The sequence below is a fragment of the Nomia melanderi genome, chromosome 13 (genome assembly GCF_051020985.1).
Source record: "Nomia melanderi isolate GNS246 chromosome 13, iyNomMela1, whole genome shotgun sequence".
NCBI classification, from domain to species: Eukaryota; Metazoa; Arthropoda; class Insecta; order Hymenoptera; family Halictidae; genus Nomia; species Nomia melanderi.
The window spans coordinates 3,686,717-3,707,428 of record NC_135011.1 but is presented as its reverse complement, the minus strand read 5'-3'; the positions used below and the strand labels follow the sequence as shown (position 1 = coordinate 3,707,428).

Below are 20,712 nucleotides of genomic sequence, written 5' to 3'. Positions count from 1 at the left end.
AAAGGGAGCATTTCGTTTTATTTCGCATGACAGTATCACTAACTCGTCGTGTAAAAGCAATTTCGATACTTCAGGAGCTATTAAAACTTCACTCTAAATCACTTGCTTCCCATGAAATTTGATCGCTTCCACTGTGATTGCCATGTATATGACTTCATTTCCGACTGAATACTTTCTCAATATAGACGTTGAAGAATTACCTGTGTCTTCCCTTTTTAACCGTCACTTCGTTATTTATTCTAGATTTACATTTATTGTACACTATATTCTATCGTTCCTAGAAAGGTTCATATTCCTCCACCGAAACTAAAAACCAAAGATTCGAAGATAGACAATTACGACACGTATCCTTGCAATTGCAACGATCGAAGTCAACGATGAAAGCGTTTACCAAATAACGTTGATAAAATCGAATGTGCCAGATTGACGTAAACCTAGCGTTGGAAGTACCGAAACAATCGTTGGCAAACTCGATATTCGGAAGACGCAGTCGGACCCAAATGTCAGCTGGCCGGTTGCTAAAAACGGTGATTCCTCGTTTCAGATCAGAAGCATCCCGACGTGGTGTCGGTGCCGCCCGGCGAGAAGCTGGTCCTGCGGTGTTCGATCAGCGGGGAAACGACCTGGTACAAGGATAACAAAATATTCTACGCGACGTCGCCGAGAGTGCGTCTGATGAAGCAGTCCTTGAGATTCAAGTATATCGAACCAGAAGACGCGAGCTCGTACGCCTGTCTGGTTGAATCGAACGGGACGCTTGAATGGCGAAATGTGACGATACGAATCGAGCCGTTGCAGAACGACGGCTACCAGCACGATGTCGACAAACTGGGCACCGCCATGGGTGCCCATCGAGCCGAGGAGGAAACGAACGAGTTGGAAATCGAAGCGAGAAGTTAGCTACTATCTTTTATCGATCTTATCGCTGTTACTTAATCCCGTCCCTAACATCCTCGATTAACCAAATCGAGCTGCAATTTAACAGAAGACACGTAATAATTTATGTAGAGCTTTAAGTCAAGATTTACTGGTTTGCAGATTGCGTCGTTTAAGCTACTAGATTAACAACCTCGTGCATTTATTATACCGAGTCAATCTATTTAAAGTTCTCTTACGGTTTAGTCGAATGTTGGTTCTGAATTAACGCGTGTACAATTCTCAGTTGGATCTTCGAGTTCCCGCAGCAAGAACTCGAAGTTCACCTATAATTCACTAGCGATCAACCGACTCGATGATTATACCTCGAGAGCCATTAAATCGACGACTCTTTCAATTATGTTGCTTGAAATTCACCGTAATCTTGGACCACCCAGAATAGATGATACTAATTCGAACATCGAATCGGTCGGAGTAATTCGGTTCTTCCTCTTTTCCTCTAAGCTTTCTACTTCTTTTTTAGATAAATCCGTTAAGAGAGGATCGAAGGTTTAATTTCTCGTCTCCGAATCCTTTCAGATCTACCAGAGACCCGGTCGCTGCACCAGAGTAGCGACACGGTCGATAGTGACCTGGAGAACGAGAAGAGCGAGAACGAAACCGCTGGCGAGCACAACAACACTGTGCCCGAACGACCACCGTCGTTCAACAAGAACGTGGAGATGCCGTACGTGGTGGTGAAACCAGCCGGCAACATGCTTCGCCTGAGGTGTCCGAGTTTCGGTAACCCCAGGCCGAACATCACGTGGTACAAGAACAACGAGGAACCCAAGCGAACTTTGGGCACCGTGGTGATCACAAAGTGGACATTCAGGCTGGAGGACCTAGTGCCCGAGGACAGCGGGAATTACACCTGCGTGGTGTGCAACAGCCTCGGATGCATCAACTGGACGTTCAAAGTTGAGATTGTCGGTGAGTAAGATCATCTTTCGTTAGGGTATGACCGATACATCGGCGCAGCATTAGTGCTGAGACTTTTCATGGTAGCGATTAAGATATTGTCTTTAATATTACGCCACGTGAATAATTTAGCAAATAAGTATGTGACATCTACCGGGTCAATGTAGATCAGCTAGTTCGCTAGCCTAGAGACTAGTCTGAAGATTAGTCTAGATATTAACCTGGGGACTAGCTTAAAGATTGGCCTAGACTCTAGCCAAAAGACTAGTCTAAAGATTAGTCTAAACGTTAACCTCGGGACTAGTTTAAAGATTCGCCTAGAGACTTGCCAACAGACTAGTCTAAAGAGTAGTTCGAAAACTAGCTTAATGACTAGCTTAAAGACTAGCCTAGAGACTAGCCAAAAGACTAGCCTAACAGTCGATCGAATCTGTAGAGCGTTTTCCGCACAAGCCGTACATCAACGAGGATTTCCCGAAGAACGTGACGGCGGTGGTGAACAGCACGGTGACGTTCAAGTGTCCGATCGTCTCCGATCTAGAGCCTTTCATACAGTGGGTGCGGGTGGACAAGTACCCGGGCGACCAGGAGAATTCACCAAACGGGATTTTGCTGCAGGTACACGCGAGTGTACGGCTTGCCAACTCGGTGGAGGTTCTCTCACCAAACAGACACACTTGATATCAGACAACACACAACTTCTCTGTTACACTGTTAGGCGACTTTAGTGACTAACCATGATGGTGGAGGAGCCGAACGATCTTTTGTACAATAATATTTTCAGGTGGCGTTTGGCGGATTCCCGACGACCGTGTGACTAAATTATGTCGATCTTGTATTTTCATGTTTCAGTAATACTCGTTTCACAGTTCGTTTGGTAATCCTCTGAGGTGTAGGTCTCTTATGATCTTAGATGTCCCTCGACGTCGGATTCACGTAACTCTTGTGTTCTGGTTGCTGATAGTTGTATTACAATTTCAAAATTTCAAACGAAGAACCTGTTAATGCTGTTTGCACTTTAATTGAATTCTGATAGTCTTTGAAGGTCTTGAACAGCACACAAGAGTCGAATAATGTGTTTTCAGCGAACGAATGAACTCGATCTCGAGGGGATACTTTCTTCGACTTTCTCTCTCTCGTTACGATTCTCGAGCTTTGGTAAAAACGGTGGTTGGGTCTATTTTTTCCTATAGAGAGCGTGAAACACCGGCCGATACTGACCAGGGCGCCGAGAAACACGACCGTGCTGATCGGGAGCAACGTGACGATGACTTGCGAGATCCTCTCCGACGCTCACCGTCACCTGGAATGGTATCACGGTTTTCACACTTCTTTGGACACTCTCAACAAAACCAATCAAAGTTTTCGGGTGGAGGTCAAGGTGGGCACGTAGAACTATTTGCATGATATTCTCGCTGTCGCTTCTGAAAGTCTCTACGCCTATGCATCCTTTGTTGTGGATTAAATACTTGTCTTCCGATAGTTACAACGATCTTCTGATTGATTCTGTTTCGATCCTCACTGATAAGCCGAAAGATAAGCTCTTCAAACATTCTCCGACATCTTCCGAACATTGTCGAACACTCGTCGGACACATCTAGTTGTCGAAATCTTGAGATTCGATGAAACAGAATCAATTAATCGAGCGATGTTTCCTATATAGACTGATAAATGTTCTTTCGCTTAGCACTCTAACTGTGGCATTCTAATGCATTCGATTCTTTCTCCTCCAATCGAATCAAAATCTTGATTCCGACCTTTTTCACTTCAGGCTGAGACATACGCGGACAATCCTGAAGTACTGAAGCTCTACAACGTGACAGAGAAGGACGAGGGCTGGTACACGTGTATCGCTCAGAACACATTAGGCGAAACGTTCAGCAGCGCTTATCTTCGAGTAGTTGAATGTGAGTATCAATAAATGCCATGGACACTGACAATAATACTGCGATACTCGTCTAATTCAACGTAATGGTAGCAAAAATTTTTCTCAATCGTCTAAATTATAAGTTAGCAAAACTTCGGAGGAAAATGTTTAAAGTGTACATTTCTCAAGTGTATCGCCTTATCCCCTAGCAGCAATCACTAACGCGGACCGTATTCTTCCAGCTCTGGAAGACCACCGAGTCCCTATTCCACCGAAACCACAGATCCTCGTGAACATCCTCGCCGCGGTGCTGTTCATCTTCTTCGCGGTGGGCGTCGTAGTAGTGATTTACATATTCCACCGCCTGAAGCGTGAGAAAATGAAGAAACTGCTGGCAATCGAGACCGCGAGGGCTGCGGTGGTTACCCAGTGGACCAAGAAGGTGATCGTCGAGAAGCAGAACCTGGTGAACGCGCAGAACGTCCAGGAACCGTTGCTGATGCCAGTGGTGAAGATCGAGAAGCAGAAATCGACGGTCGCCGCGGAGGACAGCAACGGGGGTAGCATATCGGAGTACGAGCTCCCCGTGGACAGCGCCTGGGAGCTGCCCAGGGAACACTTGTCACTGGGCAACACCCTTGGCGAGGGAGCCTTCGGCAAAGTTATCAGGGCGCAGACTAACACTGGGAAACCTGGGATACCGGGTGTCGTGGCGGTGAAGATGTTGAAAGGTACGATTTTCTTGATACTCCGTGTTCAACCCTTAGCACCACTTTATTTGGTACAGTAAGATTGTAAGGTTCAATGTGTAAAGTATTGAAATCAAATAGCTTCGTTCCTCAATTTGTGATCTCTCTTCAAGTTAGTTTCAAGAATTATCGTCTCTCATCAGAAAACGATATTTCTAATGAAATACTTGCAAAAATACGTGCAAAAAGTCAAGCAAGTCGAATGGCTTGAAATGTGTCTAGACATCTTCAAGCATATCAGATTGGAAGATACGTCAGAAATCTTTGAAGATAATCAATAACGATTTGATTACGAACGAATCTATTGCAGAGGGACACACGGACGCAGAGATGATGGACTTGGTCTCCGAGATGGAGATGATGAAGATGATCGGCAAACACGTGAACATCATCAATTTACTGGGCGCCTGCACGCAAGGCGGGCCACTGTACGTGGTAGTAGAGTTCGCCCCTCATGGGAATCTCCGTGATTTCCTTCGGGATCACAGACCGTCCTCGGGATACGAGCCGACGATCGGTCAAGAGGCCAAGGAGAAGAAGACGCTGACGCAGAAGGACCTGGTCTCCTTCGCGTACCAGGTGGCCAGGGGTATGGAGTACCTGGCGAGCCGGAGGTGCATTCACAGAGACCTGGCCGCCAGGAATGTCCTCGTCAGCGACGAGTACGTCCTGAAAATCGCTGACTTCGGTCTTGCCAGAGACATCCATTGCCACGACTATTATAGGAAAACCACGGACGGACGGCTGCCCGTTAAATGGATGGCGCCTGAAGCGCTGTTCCACCGAGTCTACACCACTCAGTCCGACGTGTAAGTATTCACTTCGATTACCAAGTAGATCCAAGACGATGAACTGTTCAGTTAGGGTACGTTGGTCCTTAGGGAGCAACAGTATCAAATTTAAAAGAAGAATATGTTCAATGTCAACTTGATACTGCAGAAATACATTTTGCACGAAGAAGCTGAAGACTCTTGAATTCGAAGTAGGTACATTGCTAAAGGGTTGCGTTGCTTTATTCTGCAGATGGTCGTACGGAATTCTGTTGTGGGAAATCATGACGCTAGGAGGCACCCCCTATCCATCCGTACCGTCAGTAGAAAAATTGTTCCACTTACTGAGAACTGGTCATCGAATGGAGAAGCCACCGTGTTGTTCCATTGAAATGTAAGCATATTCAACTCTATATCTGCTTTCATGCTACTTCGGAAAACTGGAATTACTAGCCTACCCCGCTCGTCTGAATTACAGATACATGCTGATGAGGGACTGCTGGAGCTATCAGCCTAACGAGAGGCCGATGTTCGGGGAACTGGTCGAAGACCTCGATAGGATATTAACGATAACTGCGAACGAGGTAAACAGTCCTTCGAGATCTAACAAACTGATCACCGTTCAGGCTAGGTTTCAATTAGGGGTATAAGAACTTCATCGTTCGAATCAAATACTTCGACTTAGAAATGAATCTTTCGAATCTAGATCAACCCACACTTGAAATTAGCTGTTGTTTACGAACTACCTCGAGCTACGTCAACTAACCATCGATTCTTTCGGTTTCAGGAATACCTGGATCTCGGACTTCCTCAACTAGACACCCCACCGTCCAGCCAAGAGTCCAGCGAAGGCGAGGACGACGACGGCGAAGAGAAATTCCCGTACTTGCTCTGAACCTAGCCCGGACTAGCCGCGGGCATCATCGAGGAAAACAATCATCCGGGAGGATGGACGAAGGACGAGAAGAACGAAAAGAGGATGACGACGAAGGGAAAACGAAGGGAACGCTGGACCGTGACCGGCCGATCCAGCGGACACGCCAAATAATCGAAATCAGTATTGACCTGTTAGCGCGTATTCTGTAGAGTTTAAGGGACACGTGAGAGGAGGAAGCAATAACTAGTTGTCAATTCGAGAAGCAAACTCCGGCCTTCGAGGAGACTGATTTTCTTAACGAGAACGCTGTGTATTTATTATCCCGTACCGTTTTACACCCCCGGGGAGCCGCTCGGCTTCCGGAACGAGCCTAGACCCGTCGCCGACGATGACGGTCACAGTATTGGAACGCGCACGTTTCCACATATTTTTTCTACGATTCTCAGGTTTCGCGGATCACGAGCGAACGACGCGAAGGGTCTCCTCCCGTGCGGGTTCGCCGGTCACCGGTGACCGGCGGCGCCGAACCGCGATTCAATCGACGGCGAACGCGACGCGGAGGGGAGGCTCGTTGAACGAAAGTCGTTCGATTTTACATATGTTGTACCGTGCCATTGATAAGTGCCTTGGTAAAGATGGCGGACGCTAGAAGTTCCAGGGCTTTTGTAAAGAGAAATTGAAAAGATACGAGGCGGAAATGAACGGAGAGTAGAGGACGCGACGAGGATTCTCGCGGTTCTTGGGACAGTAATACGGAAAAAGGAGGAAACGTGTTTGTAACTAGTCAATCGATGAAACATTGTAACGTTTCACTGTAAGATAGCGAACTTTTAGCGGACGACGAACCGCGAGTTTCGCAGCGGACCGCGTGCGTTTCGCTTTTATACATAGACTTATACGCCCTGTCTTCTCCGCCTTTCTTCCTTTTCCCTTCTTGTAGAAAGAAAACGAAACGTGTTGGACCTTAAGCGGAGGGGACGGGGACAAACAGCGGTGATCGTTGACGCGTCAACGGGCCGACGTGTTGATGGATATATGTATATATTTCTCTTGTTGGAATCGGTTCGTTGGCGACGCGACGCGAGCGACGTGTATGTACAGTTTAATCGAAGAGGGGACTGAGTTGATCGTTATTATTGTATAATTTTGTACGAGAAACACATTTTGCACGCGAACGAGAGAATCATCGGTTCACATCGTCCACGCCGTGTTGCGGCCGCGCAATCGGTTGTATAAATGGTGCATGCGAGACAGGTGCTTAGCGGTAGATAATTTATTTCCTTGTATATTGTTACTTAGGACGTTAGAAGAAGGCCTTCTTTATTTCTTTTTGTATTCGAAGCGGTGGTTCATTGTAAAATACGTTTATAAACGATCGGGCGAAAAAAAAGCGACGGCCGGTGAAACGTTTTTTTCTCTATCTCTCTCTCTCTCTCTCTCCCTTTTTTTTGTATATAGCACCGACATGTTTATTTAAAAGCTACTCTTTTTGTTACCCAGCATCTAATGGTAGCCAGTAAACCAGCATTTACCAAGGTAGATATGTATATGTATAGTTTCTGCGTAAATATTGGATTATTATTGTAATGTGAGTTTCATCTCGAATAAAATGATTCGAACTGTATCACACGCTGTTTGGAATTCGAGACTCGGTGACCGGAATTCGCTCGATTTATTTCAGATTCCCGTGTTTTAAATAAACCCCGACGATCACCATGGTAACTTGAACTCGTCGACTGACTTTTGAATCTGAACTTCGCTGCAGGAATTTCAATTTGAGTTTAACCGTTAAGATTTCAGTTTGAATTTGACCGTTGACATTCAAAATTCTCTTTGACCGTTATATTAATTTGAATTCGAAATATTGGATCTATTCATTCACAATCGCATCTCGGTCCTTCCGAGCTTAACTCTAAAATTCAGTGTAAAACTGGAATTTTAAATTTGACCGTTAAGATTCGAAATTCTCGTTGACCGTTATATTAATTTGAATTCGAAACATCGGATCTACTCATTCACAATCGCATCTCGGTCCTGCCGAGCTTAACCTGAAAATTTCGTATAAAATTGGAATCTTCCCTTGAACGTTATCAGAATATTAATTCTAATAATAACTCGGTTATTTATAACCGGTCGTTTATTGCGCGAAGGTAACATCGCGATAACAGTATTTACATGAATATTCAGTTACACGGCATTTTAATTATCGAGCGTCGTTCTAACAACTCTGAACACGAGTGAAGTAAATTACACCCTGCGCTGTACAAGATACGCAACATGCTTAATGAATATAAACGATCAAATAAACCTTTATTCCAAATGTGATTGATCGAAGAAGGACATCAAACCCCCACCATTCGACCGAACCGCGTGTCCAGAGAAAAGTTGACTAACCAAAGACCGATGGCGCTCGGATCAGTTCGTTTTGTTGTCATCAGCCACATTTACACTAAGTTGTTTTTACCAGGTTTTTAGTGGTACCTTTAATTTCCTATTCCTCCATTTAGCCCCGATTCAGTCACAGAAGATGAGAAGGATGATGCGGACCGTTCACAAAAAATTTCCAAACGAATAGCACGAGTGACAGTTGCCGTTGCTGGCTACTCACGACATTTCAGGTTAGGATCCGATAACCCACTTTTTCTGGAGCCCCGTAGTCTTTTCCATCTGTCAATCGTTGCTGTATAAATTCGATTTTATCCTTCGAGCACTAGAGATCGCGCCAGATCACTTGGCAACGCGAGGAGTCTCGTGGAATTTAACGATTATAGGGCTTTCACAGTTTGATGGGACACTGCTCCATCTTATCACTTTTATCAAAATTCTCGGCAGAGTCTCTCCAAATAATAACATTGTGAACTGTTGAACGTACTCTGTGCCATGAAACACGATTATTTTCAAGTAATCCAGTGGTATTGTAATGCAGTTAACGTTTTACGAATGAATCTAGGTAGCGACAGTTATTAAATGGTGATTATCAGTGCCATGGAGAGGAGAATCAAATTGAAAACATTGAACAGTCACATAACATGCAAGATATGCAGGGGCTACTTGATAGATGCCACCACTGTCACAGAGTGTTTACACACGTTTTGCAAAAGTTGCTTGGTAAAACATTTAGAGGAGAAGCACACTTGTCCGGCATGCCAAATAGTGATACATCAGTCGCATCCACTTCAGTACATAAGCTTCGACAGAACTATGCAAGACATCGTCTACAAATTAGTTCCTGACCTTCAAGAGAGTTAGTAATCGTGACATTAAAGAGGATGCTCTGAGATATAGATATTTAATCAAACGTACTCCATTTCAGATGAAATTAAAAGGGAAAGGGAATTTTATAGAGCAAGGGGTTTACCCTGTCCGAAAGATGTGCTACCCAATGCTGCAGATGTAGAAGAAGAGAAAGCAACCACAGACGCACATGCAGAATCAGACTATCATCGTGCAGATGAACAGGTATGATCGAGGGATTTTTCAATACTCTTATAGAGTTCTTAATGTACTAATTAATCTATGCTGATTCAGGTCAATGTTTGTTTGGAATGTATAAATACAAGTTTAAAGACACTAAAACGAAGATTCATCAGGTGTTCTGCCCAAGCAACTATTACACATTTGAAAAAGTTTATTGCCAAGAAAGTTCTTAACGGGATGGATAAATATCGGGATGTAAGTAAGCAGATTAATAAGATTCTCTTTTAACAGGTTCCACTAAATCTATCAATATTCCTATTACAGATTGATATTTTGTGCAATGATGAACTGTTAGGTAAGGACCATACATTAAAATTCGTTTACGTGACGAGATGGAGGTTCCGGGACCCACCTCTAAGGCTACAATATAGACCACGAATAGACATCTAAGACTAATATTTCTGTGTTCGATAAAAATCACAAAGAATCTGTACCTACTTTATACGTTTCCTAGTTCTATTCGTGTATCGACCATCGGTAGTACTTATTTCTGTGTTCTCGCACAGCTGGAACTTGAGATTGAATTTTCAAACGCGGAAGACCGTTTCTTGCGACAGAGAAAGGACGAAAGGAAAATGGCTTTAGACTTACACCTTTCTACCTTATCACTTTAAAGCAGAATTACCAATAGTCATTTAGCACAACGTATTTGTAAAAATAGGGAATCCCGTCAGTATACACACTTAATTATATCCTCCTTTGTTCTATTCGAGTAAGCTAGTGGTTCGAATCGTTTGCGTGTTGTCACAAAGTGAGTTACATTAACTCGACTCTTTATCGTTGATTCGGTACGTTACGTTTTACTCGAGCATAGGGTTTTCTTTTTGTGTAATTGTAGTAGCGTAAGTAGATCAAGCACGGAACGCGACACTCCGCGGCGATGCGAGGGAAAGAAAGTCGCGTCTGTTGAACTCCGCGGTTGTCGCGGGACGGTGTGCGTTGTCTCAACGGACGTTTTCGGTTCGCAACGTTACGTCACGTTGCAACGCACACACTGCGCGTGGTTCTCGTATCAATTTTTCCGTGTACATTACCGTAACGTCTGTTCCGTGATACAACAACAAAAAAAAAAAAAAAAAACGCCGGTTACCGTCTTTCAGAAGAATTCGAAATTCTATAGAACGTTCGTTGCTTTTTTCTCGTGATCGGCCCACGGAACGAAAGATATCCAGCCGTTCGATTCGTAATCGTAAGTGAATTGTTTTTTGATACGTAACCCCGATTGTATATATAGAATATTTTTGACAGAACTCCGAGTGACGATTGCGCGTAGACGCGGCTTTGTATTAGACGAAAAGTGGTAAAAAAAAAGAAAAGAAATGAAAAGAAGAAAAAGGAAGAAAGAAAGAAACAAACGGAAAAGAGAAATCGGGCCCGGGCGGTGACGGCCCAGGGCCCCTTTAACTTTGTATGTTTACGCACTGTACACATTCTAACCGGCCCCGAATTTCTCTCAATGCCGGGCTACAAAATGAATTTTATCAGATGTGACATATTTTCTCGAGAGGATTTGATAAGGGCAATGACGTGTTGAGCGGAACGCGGGGCATTTGTCGCTTTGTAGTGAACGAAACTTGTTTCATCGGGCAGCGTGAAGCGAGACAACTGTGTGATTGTATATAAACATTCTAGGAAAATGAAGTGAAATCGACTTTACAAAGTAGCAGCATTTCATGAATGCTAGTGCTTGTATGTTGTACACTATGTGTGTATCTCCATAAATTATTAAATAAATATGTTTTGTACAGTATCTGCCCATTTAACGGACGAGTGCTCGCATTTTCGGGAGAACGGGTTAACGCGTTATCCTATAGTTTACGTAATTGAAAATGAAATGAATCCTATAGATATTGTTGTTAGAAATTATAGACTACATTATATTTAGGAACTCAAGTTTCAGTTTCATTCTTCTAATATTTCGTTTAGGATATTTATTGGATTGAAGAGAATATTTAGAAAAATAATATTTTACTTAATAAAAATGAAATTAATGCTATAGATATTGTTATTAGAAATTATGAACTACAATATTATATTTAGGAACTCAAGTTTCAGTTTCATTTCTCTAATATTTTGTTTAGAAGATTTATTTTATTGAAGATATTTAGTAACATAATGTTTTACATAATCAAAATGAAATTAATCCTACGAAAAAGGGTAAAGATTTTCGTGGTGCTTAACATGTTAATTAAATCTTGAGAATTTAACGAAAACAAACAACTATAAACCAAGAACCGCCTGTATCACGGTTTAAAAGTACCGCGCTCGTCGAATCGAAATCAATATGGCGGAAATTATCGATCCTAGTATCGAAATCTGTATCTCGATATTTCGATTCTCGCAACAAAAATGGCTACGTCATTTGATTCGCGTTTACCGCCAAAACCACTTACGTCATAACGAACAATTAAACGTTAATTGAGACTACAAGATTGAATTCGATAAATCATTCTCATGATATATTGCCGAATGACTATACTGAATAATTAGAACTTGAAAAACAACGATTCGTTTATTTAATATTCGACGATTAGCAAATCATCATAATGGCGGTTCGCCAACGGAATATTAATTTCCTTCAAATAATTCAAAAAAGCCTTGTCGCGTATCATCGGAACAAAAGAAATATTCCGAATCAATATATTTCTCTATTGAGAATATTTAATAATACCCAAAACCGATCTAATCCCGAGTATACATAATAAACGTGCCTTCGTCACGGGGCTACTAGACGAAGTGTATAGTCCAATTTTTCAAACGGACATAATTGCAAATTTAGAAGGAAATAACTGTTGCAAACACTCACCGAACTCGAGGCCGGTACCACGTGGAGGAACAATACAAAAATTCGTGATTTCAACACAAAAATACACAAAAAACTTCTTTCCAAATGAGGAGCGTGGAGGAGCGTGACGCCGGTCCTTTCGGAGGGAACGCGGGTATAGCGACCGTTGGTGCGCATGCGCGTACGTTGAACAGGTTAAAACAAGTCGACGCACGCGCAGTGCGTCCTGAAATAGTTTATGGTCAATGCGCGACTGCTAGTGACCGTTGCTGCTGTCCAGCAGCACGGCAAACGCGATTTACTCGATTAATATCCGATGAATTTGACTCGTGAAGCCAGTGATCTTTCGTATGCGTGTACCACGCGCAGCTTCGCCGATAAATGAGCCTGCAAGACAGCCTCTTCTTCGAAAACGTGGAGCACGACGTGACTTTGTTTTCAAGGGACAAGAGACGGAAAAGGTACGTGCCAAACGATCACGTTTCCCGATACAGCGACGCGCCTTTAAAGGTTAGATCAGCAAATTTTTTTCTCCGCTGCGTGTCTTCGTGCGTTATCCGCAACTTTCGATTTCTGTGCTACGCTTGCAACGACCGGGGCCCGTCAAGCTTTCCCTGAGCTATTCATCGAACTGTTACTCCGAGAAATGGAACTCGTTGGTTGACGTATGTCATTGACACGAAAAAATTGAAAAGGTAGCGTCGCGGATCTAACATCGACTCGATTTGCATTCGTTCCTAAATACATGTTCCCCGAATATCACGTGATACAGGTTAAACACGTCCGCATCCTTCGCGTGCGATGTCATCGGAATCGAAGGGCAATTAAGGCAGCTCTAAAGACCTCGAGGAACGACCAAGATGCCGTACAACCGTTGAGAACCGAGCAACGATTTATCGACTTCTTTCGCATCCCCCGTTTATAAATATCCCCGTCTAGAGAAGTACGACTGGTAATCATAGTTATCTGCGAACGCTGACTCGCACGTATCTTTCCGCTGATGGGTCCGTTACCTTACTGAACTCGGCGGCGTTATTCCTCTCTTTTTTTGCGTAACGCGCGTATTTTGAATGCCGCTGGTTATCTCCCCGCCGGGGGCACGTTCTATTTTTGACGGGCCGTATAACATTTTGAGAAACGTAAAAGAACCATGAACCCGCTGGCACCACGCCGAGGGCAGATTAAAAGGAGCACGTGTCGATCATCTAAATTTCTGGATTACGTTACGGTCGATGGTCAAGTTTTCAAGTCACGGATATTGGTTAAGTAGCCCTCCGCGAGCAACGGCACCAGCTTCCGGCGTTGCACGGTCGTTAAGGAAATTTTGCGCGGAATGTACAGTTTAACGGAACGCATTATCCTCGTCAGCGATAATGACACTAACGAACCGCGCGCCGGATTGACCCTTTGCACTCTGAAAGGTTTCTACTAGAAACAGTCAACATTTATCGGTGAAACATAGATGATATTATTACTTTATATTAACACTAGAACTCCCACATGGATCAAAATGACCCATTCCCGATGTTCTTCTATAATCATTGAAAAGACACAGATACTTGTTTGAGTTATTCAGGATACTGATTTAGTAATACCTGAATTGATGTATAAGCTAATTGAAATCTTAATAACTACACACTTGTGGCATATTTTGCTTATGAACTGTATTGATTTTTTTAATGAAGTATTAACTTATATTCAAATTTTTGGTCATTTTCATATATTTTGATATTGTTCTTTTAGGTTCTGGCTGCTTTGTAACGCATACCGCCATCCGTAACCATGTGTCCCTTGAAAATATCTTATAGGAATTGGAGCGCACCGTATATGGTGCCAAATTCTATAATTTTGCTATATCAAATCTAGTACTTGATATCAAATACCAAACTTCATAATCTTGCTGTATCAAATCAAGCAGATACGGTGCCTTTCAAGAGCAAAGGGTTATATCCTCATAAAATTATTGCGTCTAGCTATGGTTGTAAAGCTACAAACAAAAACACCGAATTTTCATGTATCTTAACTCGGAAGTTTTTCAATAGAAATATCTTAATATTTTCTAATGAGATAAGGACGATATTTTATGAAACTAACTCGAAGAGAAATTCTACGTACATCGAGGAACAAAGCTATTTTATTTCAATATTTCTTTAATTGATAACTCATCAATTGTTATATAACTATACAAGGTATAATATTTATTATCAAATTTTATAGGTTTACCGTACGAAATCAAATGGTGAATGATAGTCACCTCCCGAGTGCAAAGGGTTAATCGAACGCGTCTTGCGACTCGCGTGGAATATGATTAATGCAAACGAGGTTAATACGACACGCAACCGCGTTACATAATAAAAGGACAAATTTCGTGAACGTCGATCGGTATCGCGCGGCGTTGCATAATGATTGGAACCGCGCGCAAAGGGAATCCCCCATGCAGCATGTTTTGAAAACTGGCCCTCCGCGCGGCGACTGTTAATCTATTGGCCGTGTCGCCCACTGGCACACCGTATGTCGCTCACGTCTACGCGTGATTACGTGAACCGTACGCAATACTTACGAGATACAGCTCTGTTTCTTCTTTGTAGTTCAAGGCTCGTTGATTTGGTTGTTGCCGATCGCACAATTTAGAGATCGGACGAATGATACCGCTGTGCAGCGACCGGATCAAGACCAGGGCCGTCTTATCAATTAGTCATAATGGGCACGTTCTAGATAAAGTGAAATATTTCAAGATAAAGATGCTTACACTGACAATAGCTCCCCGTGTCTATCCACATTGTTGTTCAATATTTATTCATTTAACTATTCAATATTGATAGCTTCGTTTCAGGAGTTTCATGGTTGATTCTAAACATTACCAACTTATGCCTCGAACCACTTGCTGGAAATGAATTCAGAGATTTGGCAGCCTCGCGCGAAAATAATTATTATGGCATCACAGTAGTTATATTACACTATCATCTACCAACTTGTGTTATTAAATATCTTTATTCAACATCATTCTGTTTACTGCAATTGTTCTTCAGCAGTTTGGAAGCTCCGGTCATCCACCGTGGCGGTCAACGTGTTGATTACCGTTATTTCGTGGTTAAGGGTTGAACAGGGTGTTTCATACAGAAGAGTGCCCGGGGCCTGGTAACACCATAAGGCGAGCCTGGCTTACGGGGATGGTCGTTTTGCTCGCTCTGGCGAGTCGATTTCTTTTTCTTCCCAGCTTTCATCTCTCGGTGAGAGGGGTGGGTGGAGTAGGGGAGGTTAGAACCGATTTACCGCGGCTACACGGTCCGTTCCACTTGAACGGTCGCGGCATGTAGCAATTTAACTATCACGTAACGTGAAACGCCAGGTAAAGGTGAAAACTTATCGTGCTCTTGAGCATCCTCGCCAAATCGTTTATTTACATCGCGCAAAAAGACCGTGGCCGGCCGCTTCCTGTTCATCTTGTTGCTCTACATCGAAACCCGCCTTTCCAGCAGGTGTAACGCGTCGAACGGGTCGCGTACCGTAATGCTCCAGTGATTCTTGCCGCTTAGAACCGTACAGCTTACACTATCGAACGGCATGAATCATTCAAACCGTTCGTCGTCCTGTACGTGGACCGTATTTCACAATACTTCCTGTGTTACGTATACTCAAACATGAATATTACCCGCAACCCCTGTTTGCACGCAACAAGTTTCACACTTCATCCCCGTCAGAAGCAATATGGCAGCTGCTTCGAACCGTAACTGTACACCCTAACGGTACACGTAATTTGACACCGTTCTCGGTGAATGCGGTATTTACAAAACAGGACGGAAGCATTTGTTCCTCGCTCCTTTAACTCCGAATTATTTGGAATCTTTTTAACCCTTTAAGATCTAGTTACTTATGTTACTAAATATTTTTATTTAAAATTAAATCTTTTGTCGTAATTCTTTAGCAATTTGGAATCTCCGTCGATGACCACCGGCAGTCAACGCATCAACGAAAAGCAAAATGAATGAAATCGAAATTCAATACGTAACACTGAACAGTAACGATTAACCCTTTGCGGGTGAAGATTCCTTGAAATATAGAAAACCATCAGCAGATGAAGCCAAATTACATCGATCGCTTAGATAATTAAAAAACGAAAACTACCTACTGATCTCCTACCTATCTGATCTCGCGAAAATGCCGACGTCCGCAAAGGGTTAAATGAACACGATATTCTTCGATTTATCCCGAGTATCGTATCAGAATAAAAAACACCCAGGGATCGCATTGAAAAAACGCACGAAGATCGTTACGTTAGTCCGTGTAATCCTTTGTGTTATCTAAGGTTCCCGTTACACCCGACCAAACGCGCGAAAGATTCTCACCGCTGGTACCGTGCACATCCGGCCTGCCACCGGCACGGATCATTCGCGGTTCACCCTATTCGTCCGTTTCACGTGCGGAACGCAACGGCGGCCGGTTTGTTATCGAATCGTGATTATTATGTGGAACGTTAACGAGGTTGTGCGACGAGTCGGAATGCGGCCGAAACGCCGGTATCGAGAATGCAGACGGGGATGCCTCGAATTTGAGGAAACGAACGAAGGAGAAAGTAAAACGCGTTATGTAAAAGTTGTGCCGGCGTGTTCATCTGGCGGGATACGGCGAACTGGCCCGGGGCAAGGCGGTTACGTTCACCGTCGGCCGTCCTCGGTCCGGTCTCACTTTCAACCGCGATCGTAACGTGGTTCTTTTCACTTTTACAGAGTACTCGTCTTTCCACCTGTAAACAACTATCGGAGGTACATCATACACCAGCTGGTGCAGGATCGCTTCGAGGATCTGCACACGTTCTCGATCGGTCAGGGATCGGACAGGCGGACCGTCGTGTGCTACAAGACTGATTTGATAAGGTACCGAAGTGTTCAGTGACAATAATCGTCGACGAGGTTCACATTAGGTAGTAGCTCGTGGAAGTGACTGCCGGTTGCAAGCAGTGTGCGAAAGATATCTTCGGGAATGGAATGTTCTGTTAGAAGTTTGTCGAGTATCTCGCTTGTTGAAGTGCAAATGTTGTTACTTTCATTTTGAAAGTCTCTGTTTGGCCTTGCTGCATCGATCGGTCCAAGTATTTTTCGAATTTTATTGGTTGCTTTAAATGGTTGCCAACCAATGCTCCTCGATGTATATGAGGTGTAAATATCGGATTTATATTCGCGTGGAAGATGATGTTTATTGGTGATCGAGTGATCGATTTCTTGCGTAATTGTATATCCGCGATGGCATTGTGGATTACGCGAGCAACTGGAGAACCTGCGGTTTTCGATGATGCGTTTTTGAAAGTATTTTAATGTATGTTTGTAAGCTATTGTTACGTTTCGGTTCTGGAAATGTTGATTGATTGTGTACGGAAAAAGAGGAGGATTCGGAATTGTAAATAACAGTCGGTTCCATAATCAGAAATTCACCAATGTAGACGAGCGATTACGAAATGAATTTACCGCGGCGGAATTCCTACGACGTAGCAGCGGCGAACGAAAGTGAAACTGACCGGCTCAAGGTCGCTTAGCATGCTGCCCGGATGTAACCAGAAGACCGGCTAATATTTCGTGCGACGGTGAACTTAGAGTCTGTCAGCGTTCTGATTCTCTGTTTCTATAATTCAAGGGACCCGAAATTGAATGGTGTGCAGTGTAAGTTGAATTCGAAAGTTACTGACACGCTGTTAGAGATGGGCGCTGATGGCCAGCGGTCACCCTCCGCTTCGCCAGAACGTGTTCGAGTCCAGAGACCAGGTGAGTAATATTTCTTCGTTTATTCCGCTTAATTTTATTATCATTTTAATACTCGGTAAGTTTTATCCTAGCTGTATCAATGGTAAGAGTCAAATAATAGAATTGAAAAACATTATCTTACAATTAGAAACAAATGTTATTGCTATTTCTAATGGAACAGTTACAAAGAAAAGGTTGGTTTGGTTCTGTTTCACTGTTTAGTAAAAGCAGCACCAGCAGTTGAAATCTATAGACCACCAGCTGCCAGGAGAGCTAGGAATGAACAGGCAAATACAGATCAAGCTCAACTGCAACCAACTACTGAGTCATCTTCTAATGCAAAGTGAGTTATTGGAATGTATTTGTAACATCTGTCGTTGTTCTTGCAAGGTCCAACTTACTGTATTGTTTTTTGCTTTGTGAAATACTTAAGAGCTGCTCGACAAAGGAGGCCAGACCGTGCTGTGTATGTTCCAAGGCATAGAAGGAGTTTGGAAACCGAAGGGAGCCCACAGCCTTCAGAATCTACTCGTCCGAGCCGTACAACTAAAGAGACTTCAATATCAACCTCCTCGTCATCTCATGGACAATCAAAATCAAATTTAAACCTTAAAGAAGTAGACTCTGATAGTCAGCAGACTGCAGAATGCGCAAAGAAGGGATCAAATACGTGCTCTGATAAATGTCAGAGCAACCTAGAGAATGAAGTTGATCAGTGTCTTCAGACAGACTCGAAAGAGAATGACTCCTTGGGCTCTTCAGTTGTGTCTGACACTGAACTCTGTAATCAAGAAAAGTCAGAGCAACTGAATAGCGCGAGCGAGGACGTGCCAAACGGACCAGACAGTTCTACCGTTCCGGACGTGAAACGCGACGGAACCGATACGATTCAGCCGCAATCTGTTAAAGCGGAAGAATCGTCTAGTAGTAGTAGTGAGGATAAGGCTAGTTTAGATTCAGTTGAAGCGTGTGTACATAACGAAGTGAATGTTAACGAAGAGGTAAAGAGATCTGATGAACATAAGGATAATGTTGTTACGATATCCACGTCGAATAATAATAAAAAGAACGATGTACTTTCGAAGAAGGATAAAATAGCGAATAAGAAAAACACGCGAATAATTCGTTGCAATATGGTGTCGGATGTTTTGATTATCTCGGACGTAGAGAAAAAAGAACCCTCGCCCGTTAAGGAGGTGACGCCGCCGCTTGTATCACCACCGGAGAAGAAAGTGAAGAAAGTTGAAAGACCGAAGAGTAAACCGGCGCCGCCGCCATCTCCGCCGGTTAAAAAAATGAACAGAGACGAGTGCGACTGGGATAGTTTGTTTGACGACAACGGCGACTGTTTGGACCCCACCCTCATAGAGGAGGCAAGCATTAATACACGCATTTCTTTCTTTAATTCTAAATTAATTATGAATCACGACAATCGTTTTAAGGTTACTTTTTCTTTAGCTGACGACGGCAGTGGGCGACGTTATGATAGAACAACCAAAAAGCGATTACAAAGCGTATACCAAGCACATCGAAGTGTCCAGCGACGAATTTGCTCACGTTGTAGAGATATACAATTTCCCCTCAGAATTTAAGACTAGCGATCTAGCAGCCGTTTTTAGCCCTTTTAAAAATGGCGGCTTCGAATTGAAGTGGGTAGACGATACCCATTGTCTTGGAGTGTTTAGTAGCCCTCTTGTCGGTAATTAAAATTATTCCATAATAGCTAGCCATATTGTAATTCGACATGTATTTACGCTGTTCAATTCTTTAGCCGCAGAGGTTTTGGCGTCGGATCATCCGTTTGTGAAAACAAGACCATTGAGCGAAGCTACGGCACTAAGTAAAACGAAAGCCAGGAGAAGCGCTGAATTTTTACAACCCTACAGAAGTCGCCCGGAAACGTGTGCTGCGTTGGCCAGGAGATTGGTCACGGGTGCTCTAGGTGTAAAGTTAGCTACAGCTAGGCAAGAACGGGAACATGAAAAGAATATTCTGCGTGAAGCTAAAGGTAAGTATTCTGTTTATATTGATTGTGCATTCAAGGAGATCGATAAAATGAAATACATACATAAAGATCTGTTATCTTTCAGAGAAACGTAGATTAGCGAACAAACAACGGGAAGACGTCTGGGAAGGCATAATTCCCGAAAAGTAGCATTATCTTTTGGTAATGTAACGTTACATGGAAAATGACTTACATCATATGTAAGTGTTATGACATTTACATGCATTTGTGCCTTACTCATCTATTTTTCATCTATGACAAACTCATTTGTCGAGTGCTGATTTGGCTATTGGTTTCGGGAACACACATGGGGATAACTTTCGCCAATAGATGAGTGCGGCATGACGATGGTATCGCTTACGACTGGTAAAATGAGTTTCCAGCGTTTGTTTCGTTTCTACATATATACGCATATCACAATTGTCCAGACTAGTTGAATACGAGCGTGCCTGTTGCACTATTTTCTAACGGAAAGGTATCAAGTATTTTAAGTGATATTCTTAGGCAGGACGGTTTACAGTCCCGTTATTAGATCAACTATAGGAACAGATGTAGAAACATTTTACGATACGGTTATATTCTTACCTCGACAGTTGCCTCTGTTAAAAATT

General features: G+C 43.1%; 3 protein-coding genes and 1 long non-coding RNA gene across 10 annotated transcripts in view; 3 read left to right on the top strand and 1 right to left on the bottom strand.

The window, feature by feature from the left end:
• LOC116431623 (fibroblast growth factor receptor homolog 1) overlaps positions 1-7,509 on the top strand; it is a 78,306-nt gene extending 70,797 nt beyond the window's left edge. For all 4 annotated transcript variants that reach the window (XM_076373161.1, XM_031987341.2, XM_031987340.2 and 1 more), the window contains 9 exons: positions 545-895; positions 1,456-1,848; positions 3,030-3,217; positions 3,608-3,743; positions 3,946-4,434; positions 4,763-5,261; positions 5,476-5,616; positions 5,701-5,806; positions 6,010-7,509. In XM_076373161.1, coding sequence (XP_076229276.1) covers positions 545-895; positions 1,456-1,848; positions 3,030-3,217; positions 3,608-3,743; positions 3,946-4,434; positions 4,763-5,261; positions 5,476-5,616; positions 5,701-5,806; positions 6,010-6,117 — 2,411 coding nt within the window. In that variant the 3' untranslated portion in view covers positions 6,118-7,509. The remainder of the gene's footprint in view (positions 1-544; positions 896-1,455; positions 1,849-3,029; positions 3,218-3,607; positions 3,744-3,945; positions 4,435-4,762; positions 5,262-5,475; positions 5,617-5,700; positions 5,807-6,009) is intronic.
• The window catches only part of LOC116431628 (uncharacterized), a 209,440-nt gene extending 196,925 nt beyond the window's left edge, over positions 1-12,515 (bottom strand). For both annotated transcript variants that reach the window (XR_012999950.1, XR_012999951.1), the window contains exon 1: positions 12,383-12,515. This is a non-coding gene — a long non-coding RNA (uncharacterized LOC116431628). The remainder of the gene's footprint in view (positions 1-12,382) is intronic.
• On the top strand, positions 8,485-11,326 carry l(3)73Ah (polycomb group ring finger 3-like lethal (3) 73Ah). The gene is made up of 5 exons (XM_031987347.2): positions 8,485-8,717; positions 9,050-9,343; positions 9,413-9,558; positions 9,628-9,771; positions 9,841-11,326. Exons 2-5 carry the CDS (start codon positions 9,067-9,069, stop codon positions 9,964-9,966), a joined length of 693 nt encoding a protein of 230 aa, XP_031843207.1. The 5' UTR covers positions 8,485-8,717; positions 9,050-9,066; the 3' UTR covers positions 9,967-11,326.
• Positions 12,516-12,592: 77 nt separating the features above from the next.
• On the top strand, positions 12,593-20,620 carry LOC116431625 (uncharacterized). Of its 3 annotated transcripts, none has more exons than XM_031987344.2 (8): positions 12,593-12,822; positions 17,089-17,235; positions 17,990-18,117; positions 18,319-18,439; positions 18,530-19,469; positions 19,555-19,795; positions 19,868-20,104; positions 20,187-20,620. In XM_031987344.2, the coding sequence occupies exons 1-8, from the start codon at positions 12,743-12,745 to the stop codon at positions 20,249-20,251; spliced, it is 1,959 nt and encodes a 652-aa protein (XP_031843204.2). In that variant the 5' UTR covers positions 12,593-12,742; the 3' UTR covers positions 20,252-20,620. The 3 variants fall into 3 exon arrangements, with proteins under 3 accessions (XP_031843204.2, XP_031843206.2, XP_031843205.2); XM_031987346.2 differs by lacking the exon at positions 12,593-12,822 and adding an exon at positions 12,891-13,304; XM_031987345.2 differs by lacking the exon at positions 12,593-12,822 and adding an exon at positions 16,643-16,934.
• The last annotated feature ends 92 nt before the right edge of the window (positions 20,621-20,712 follow it).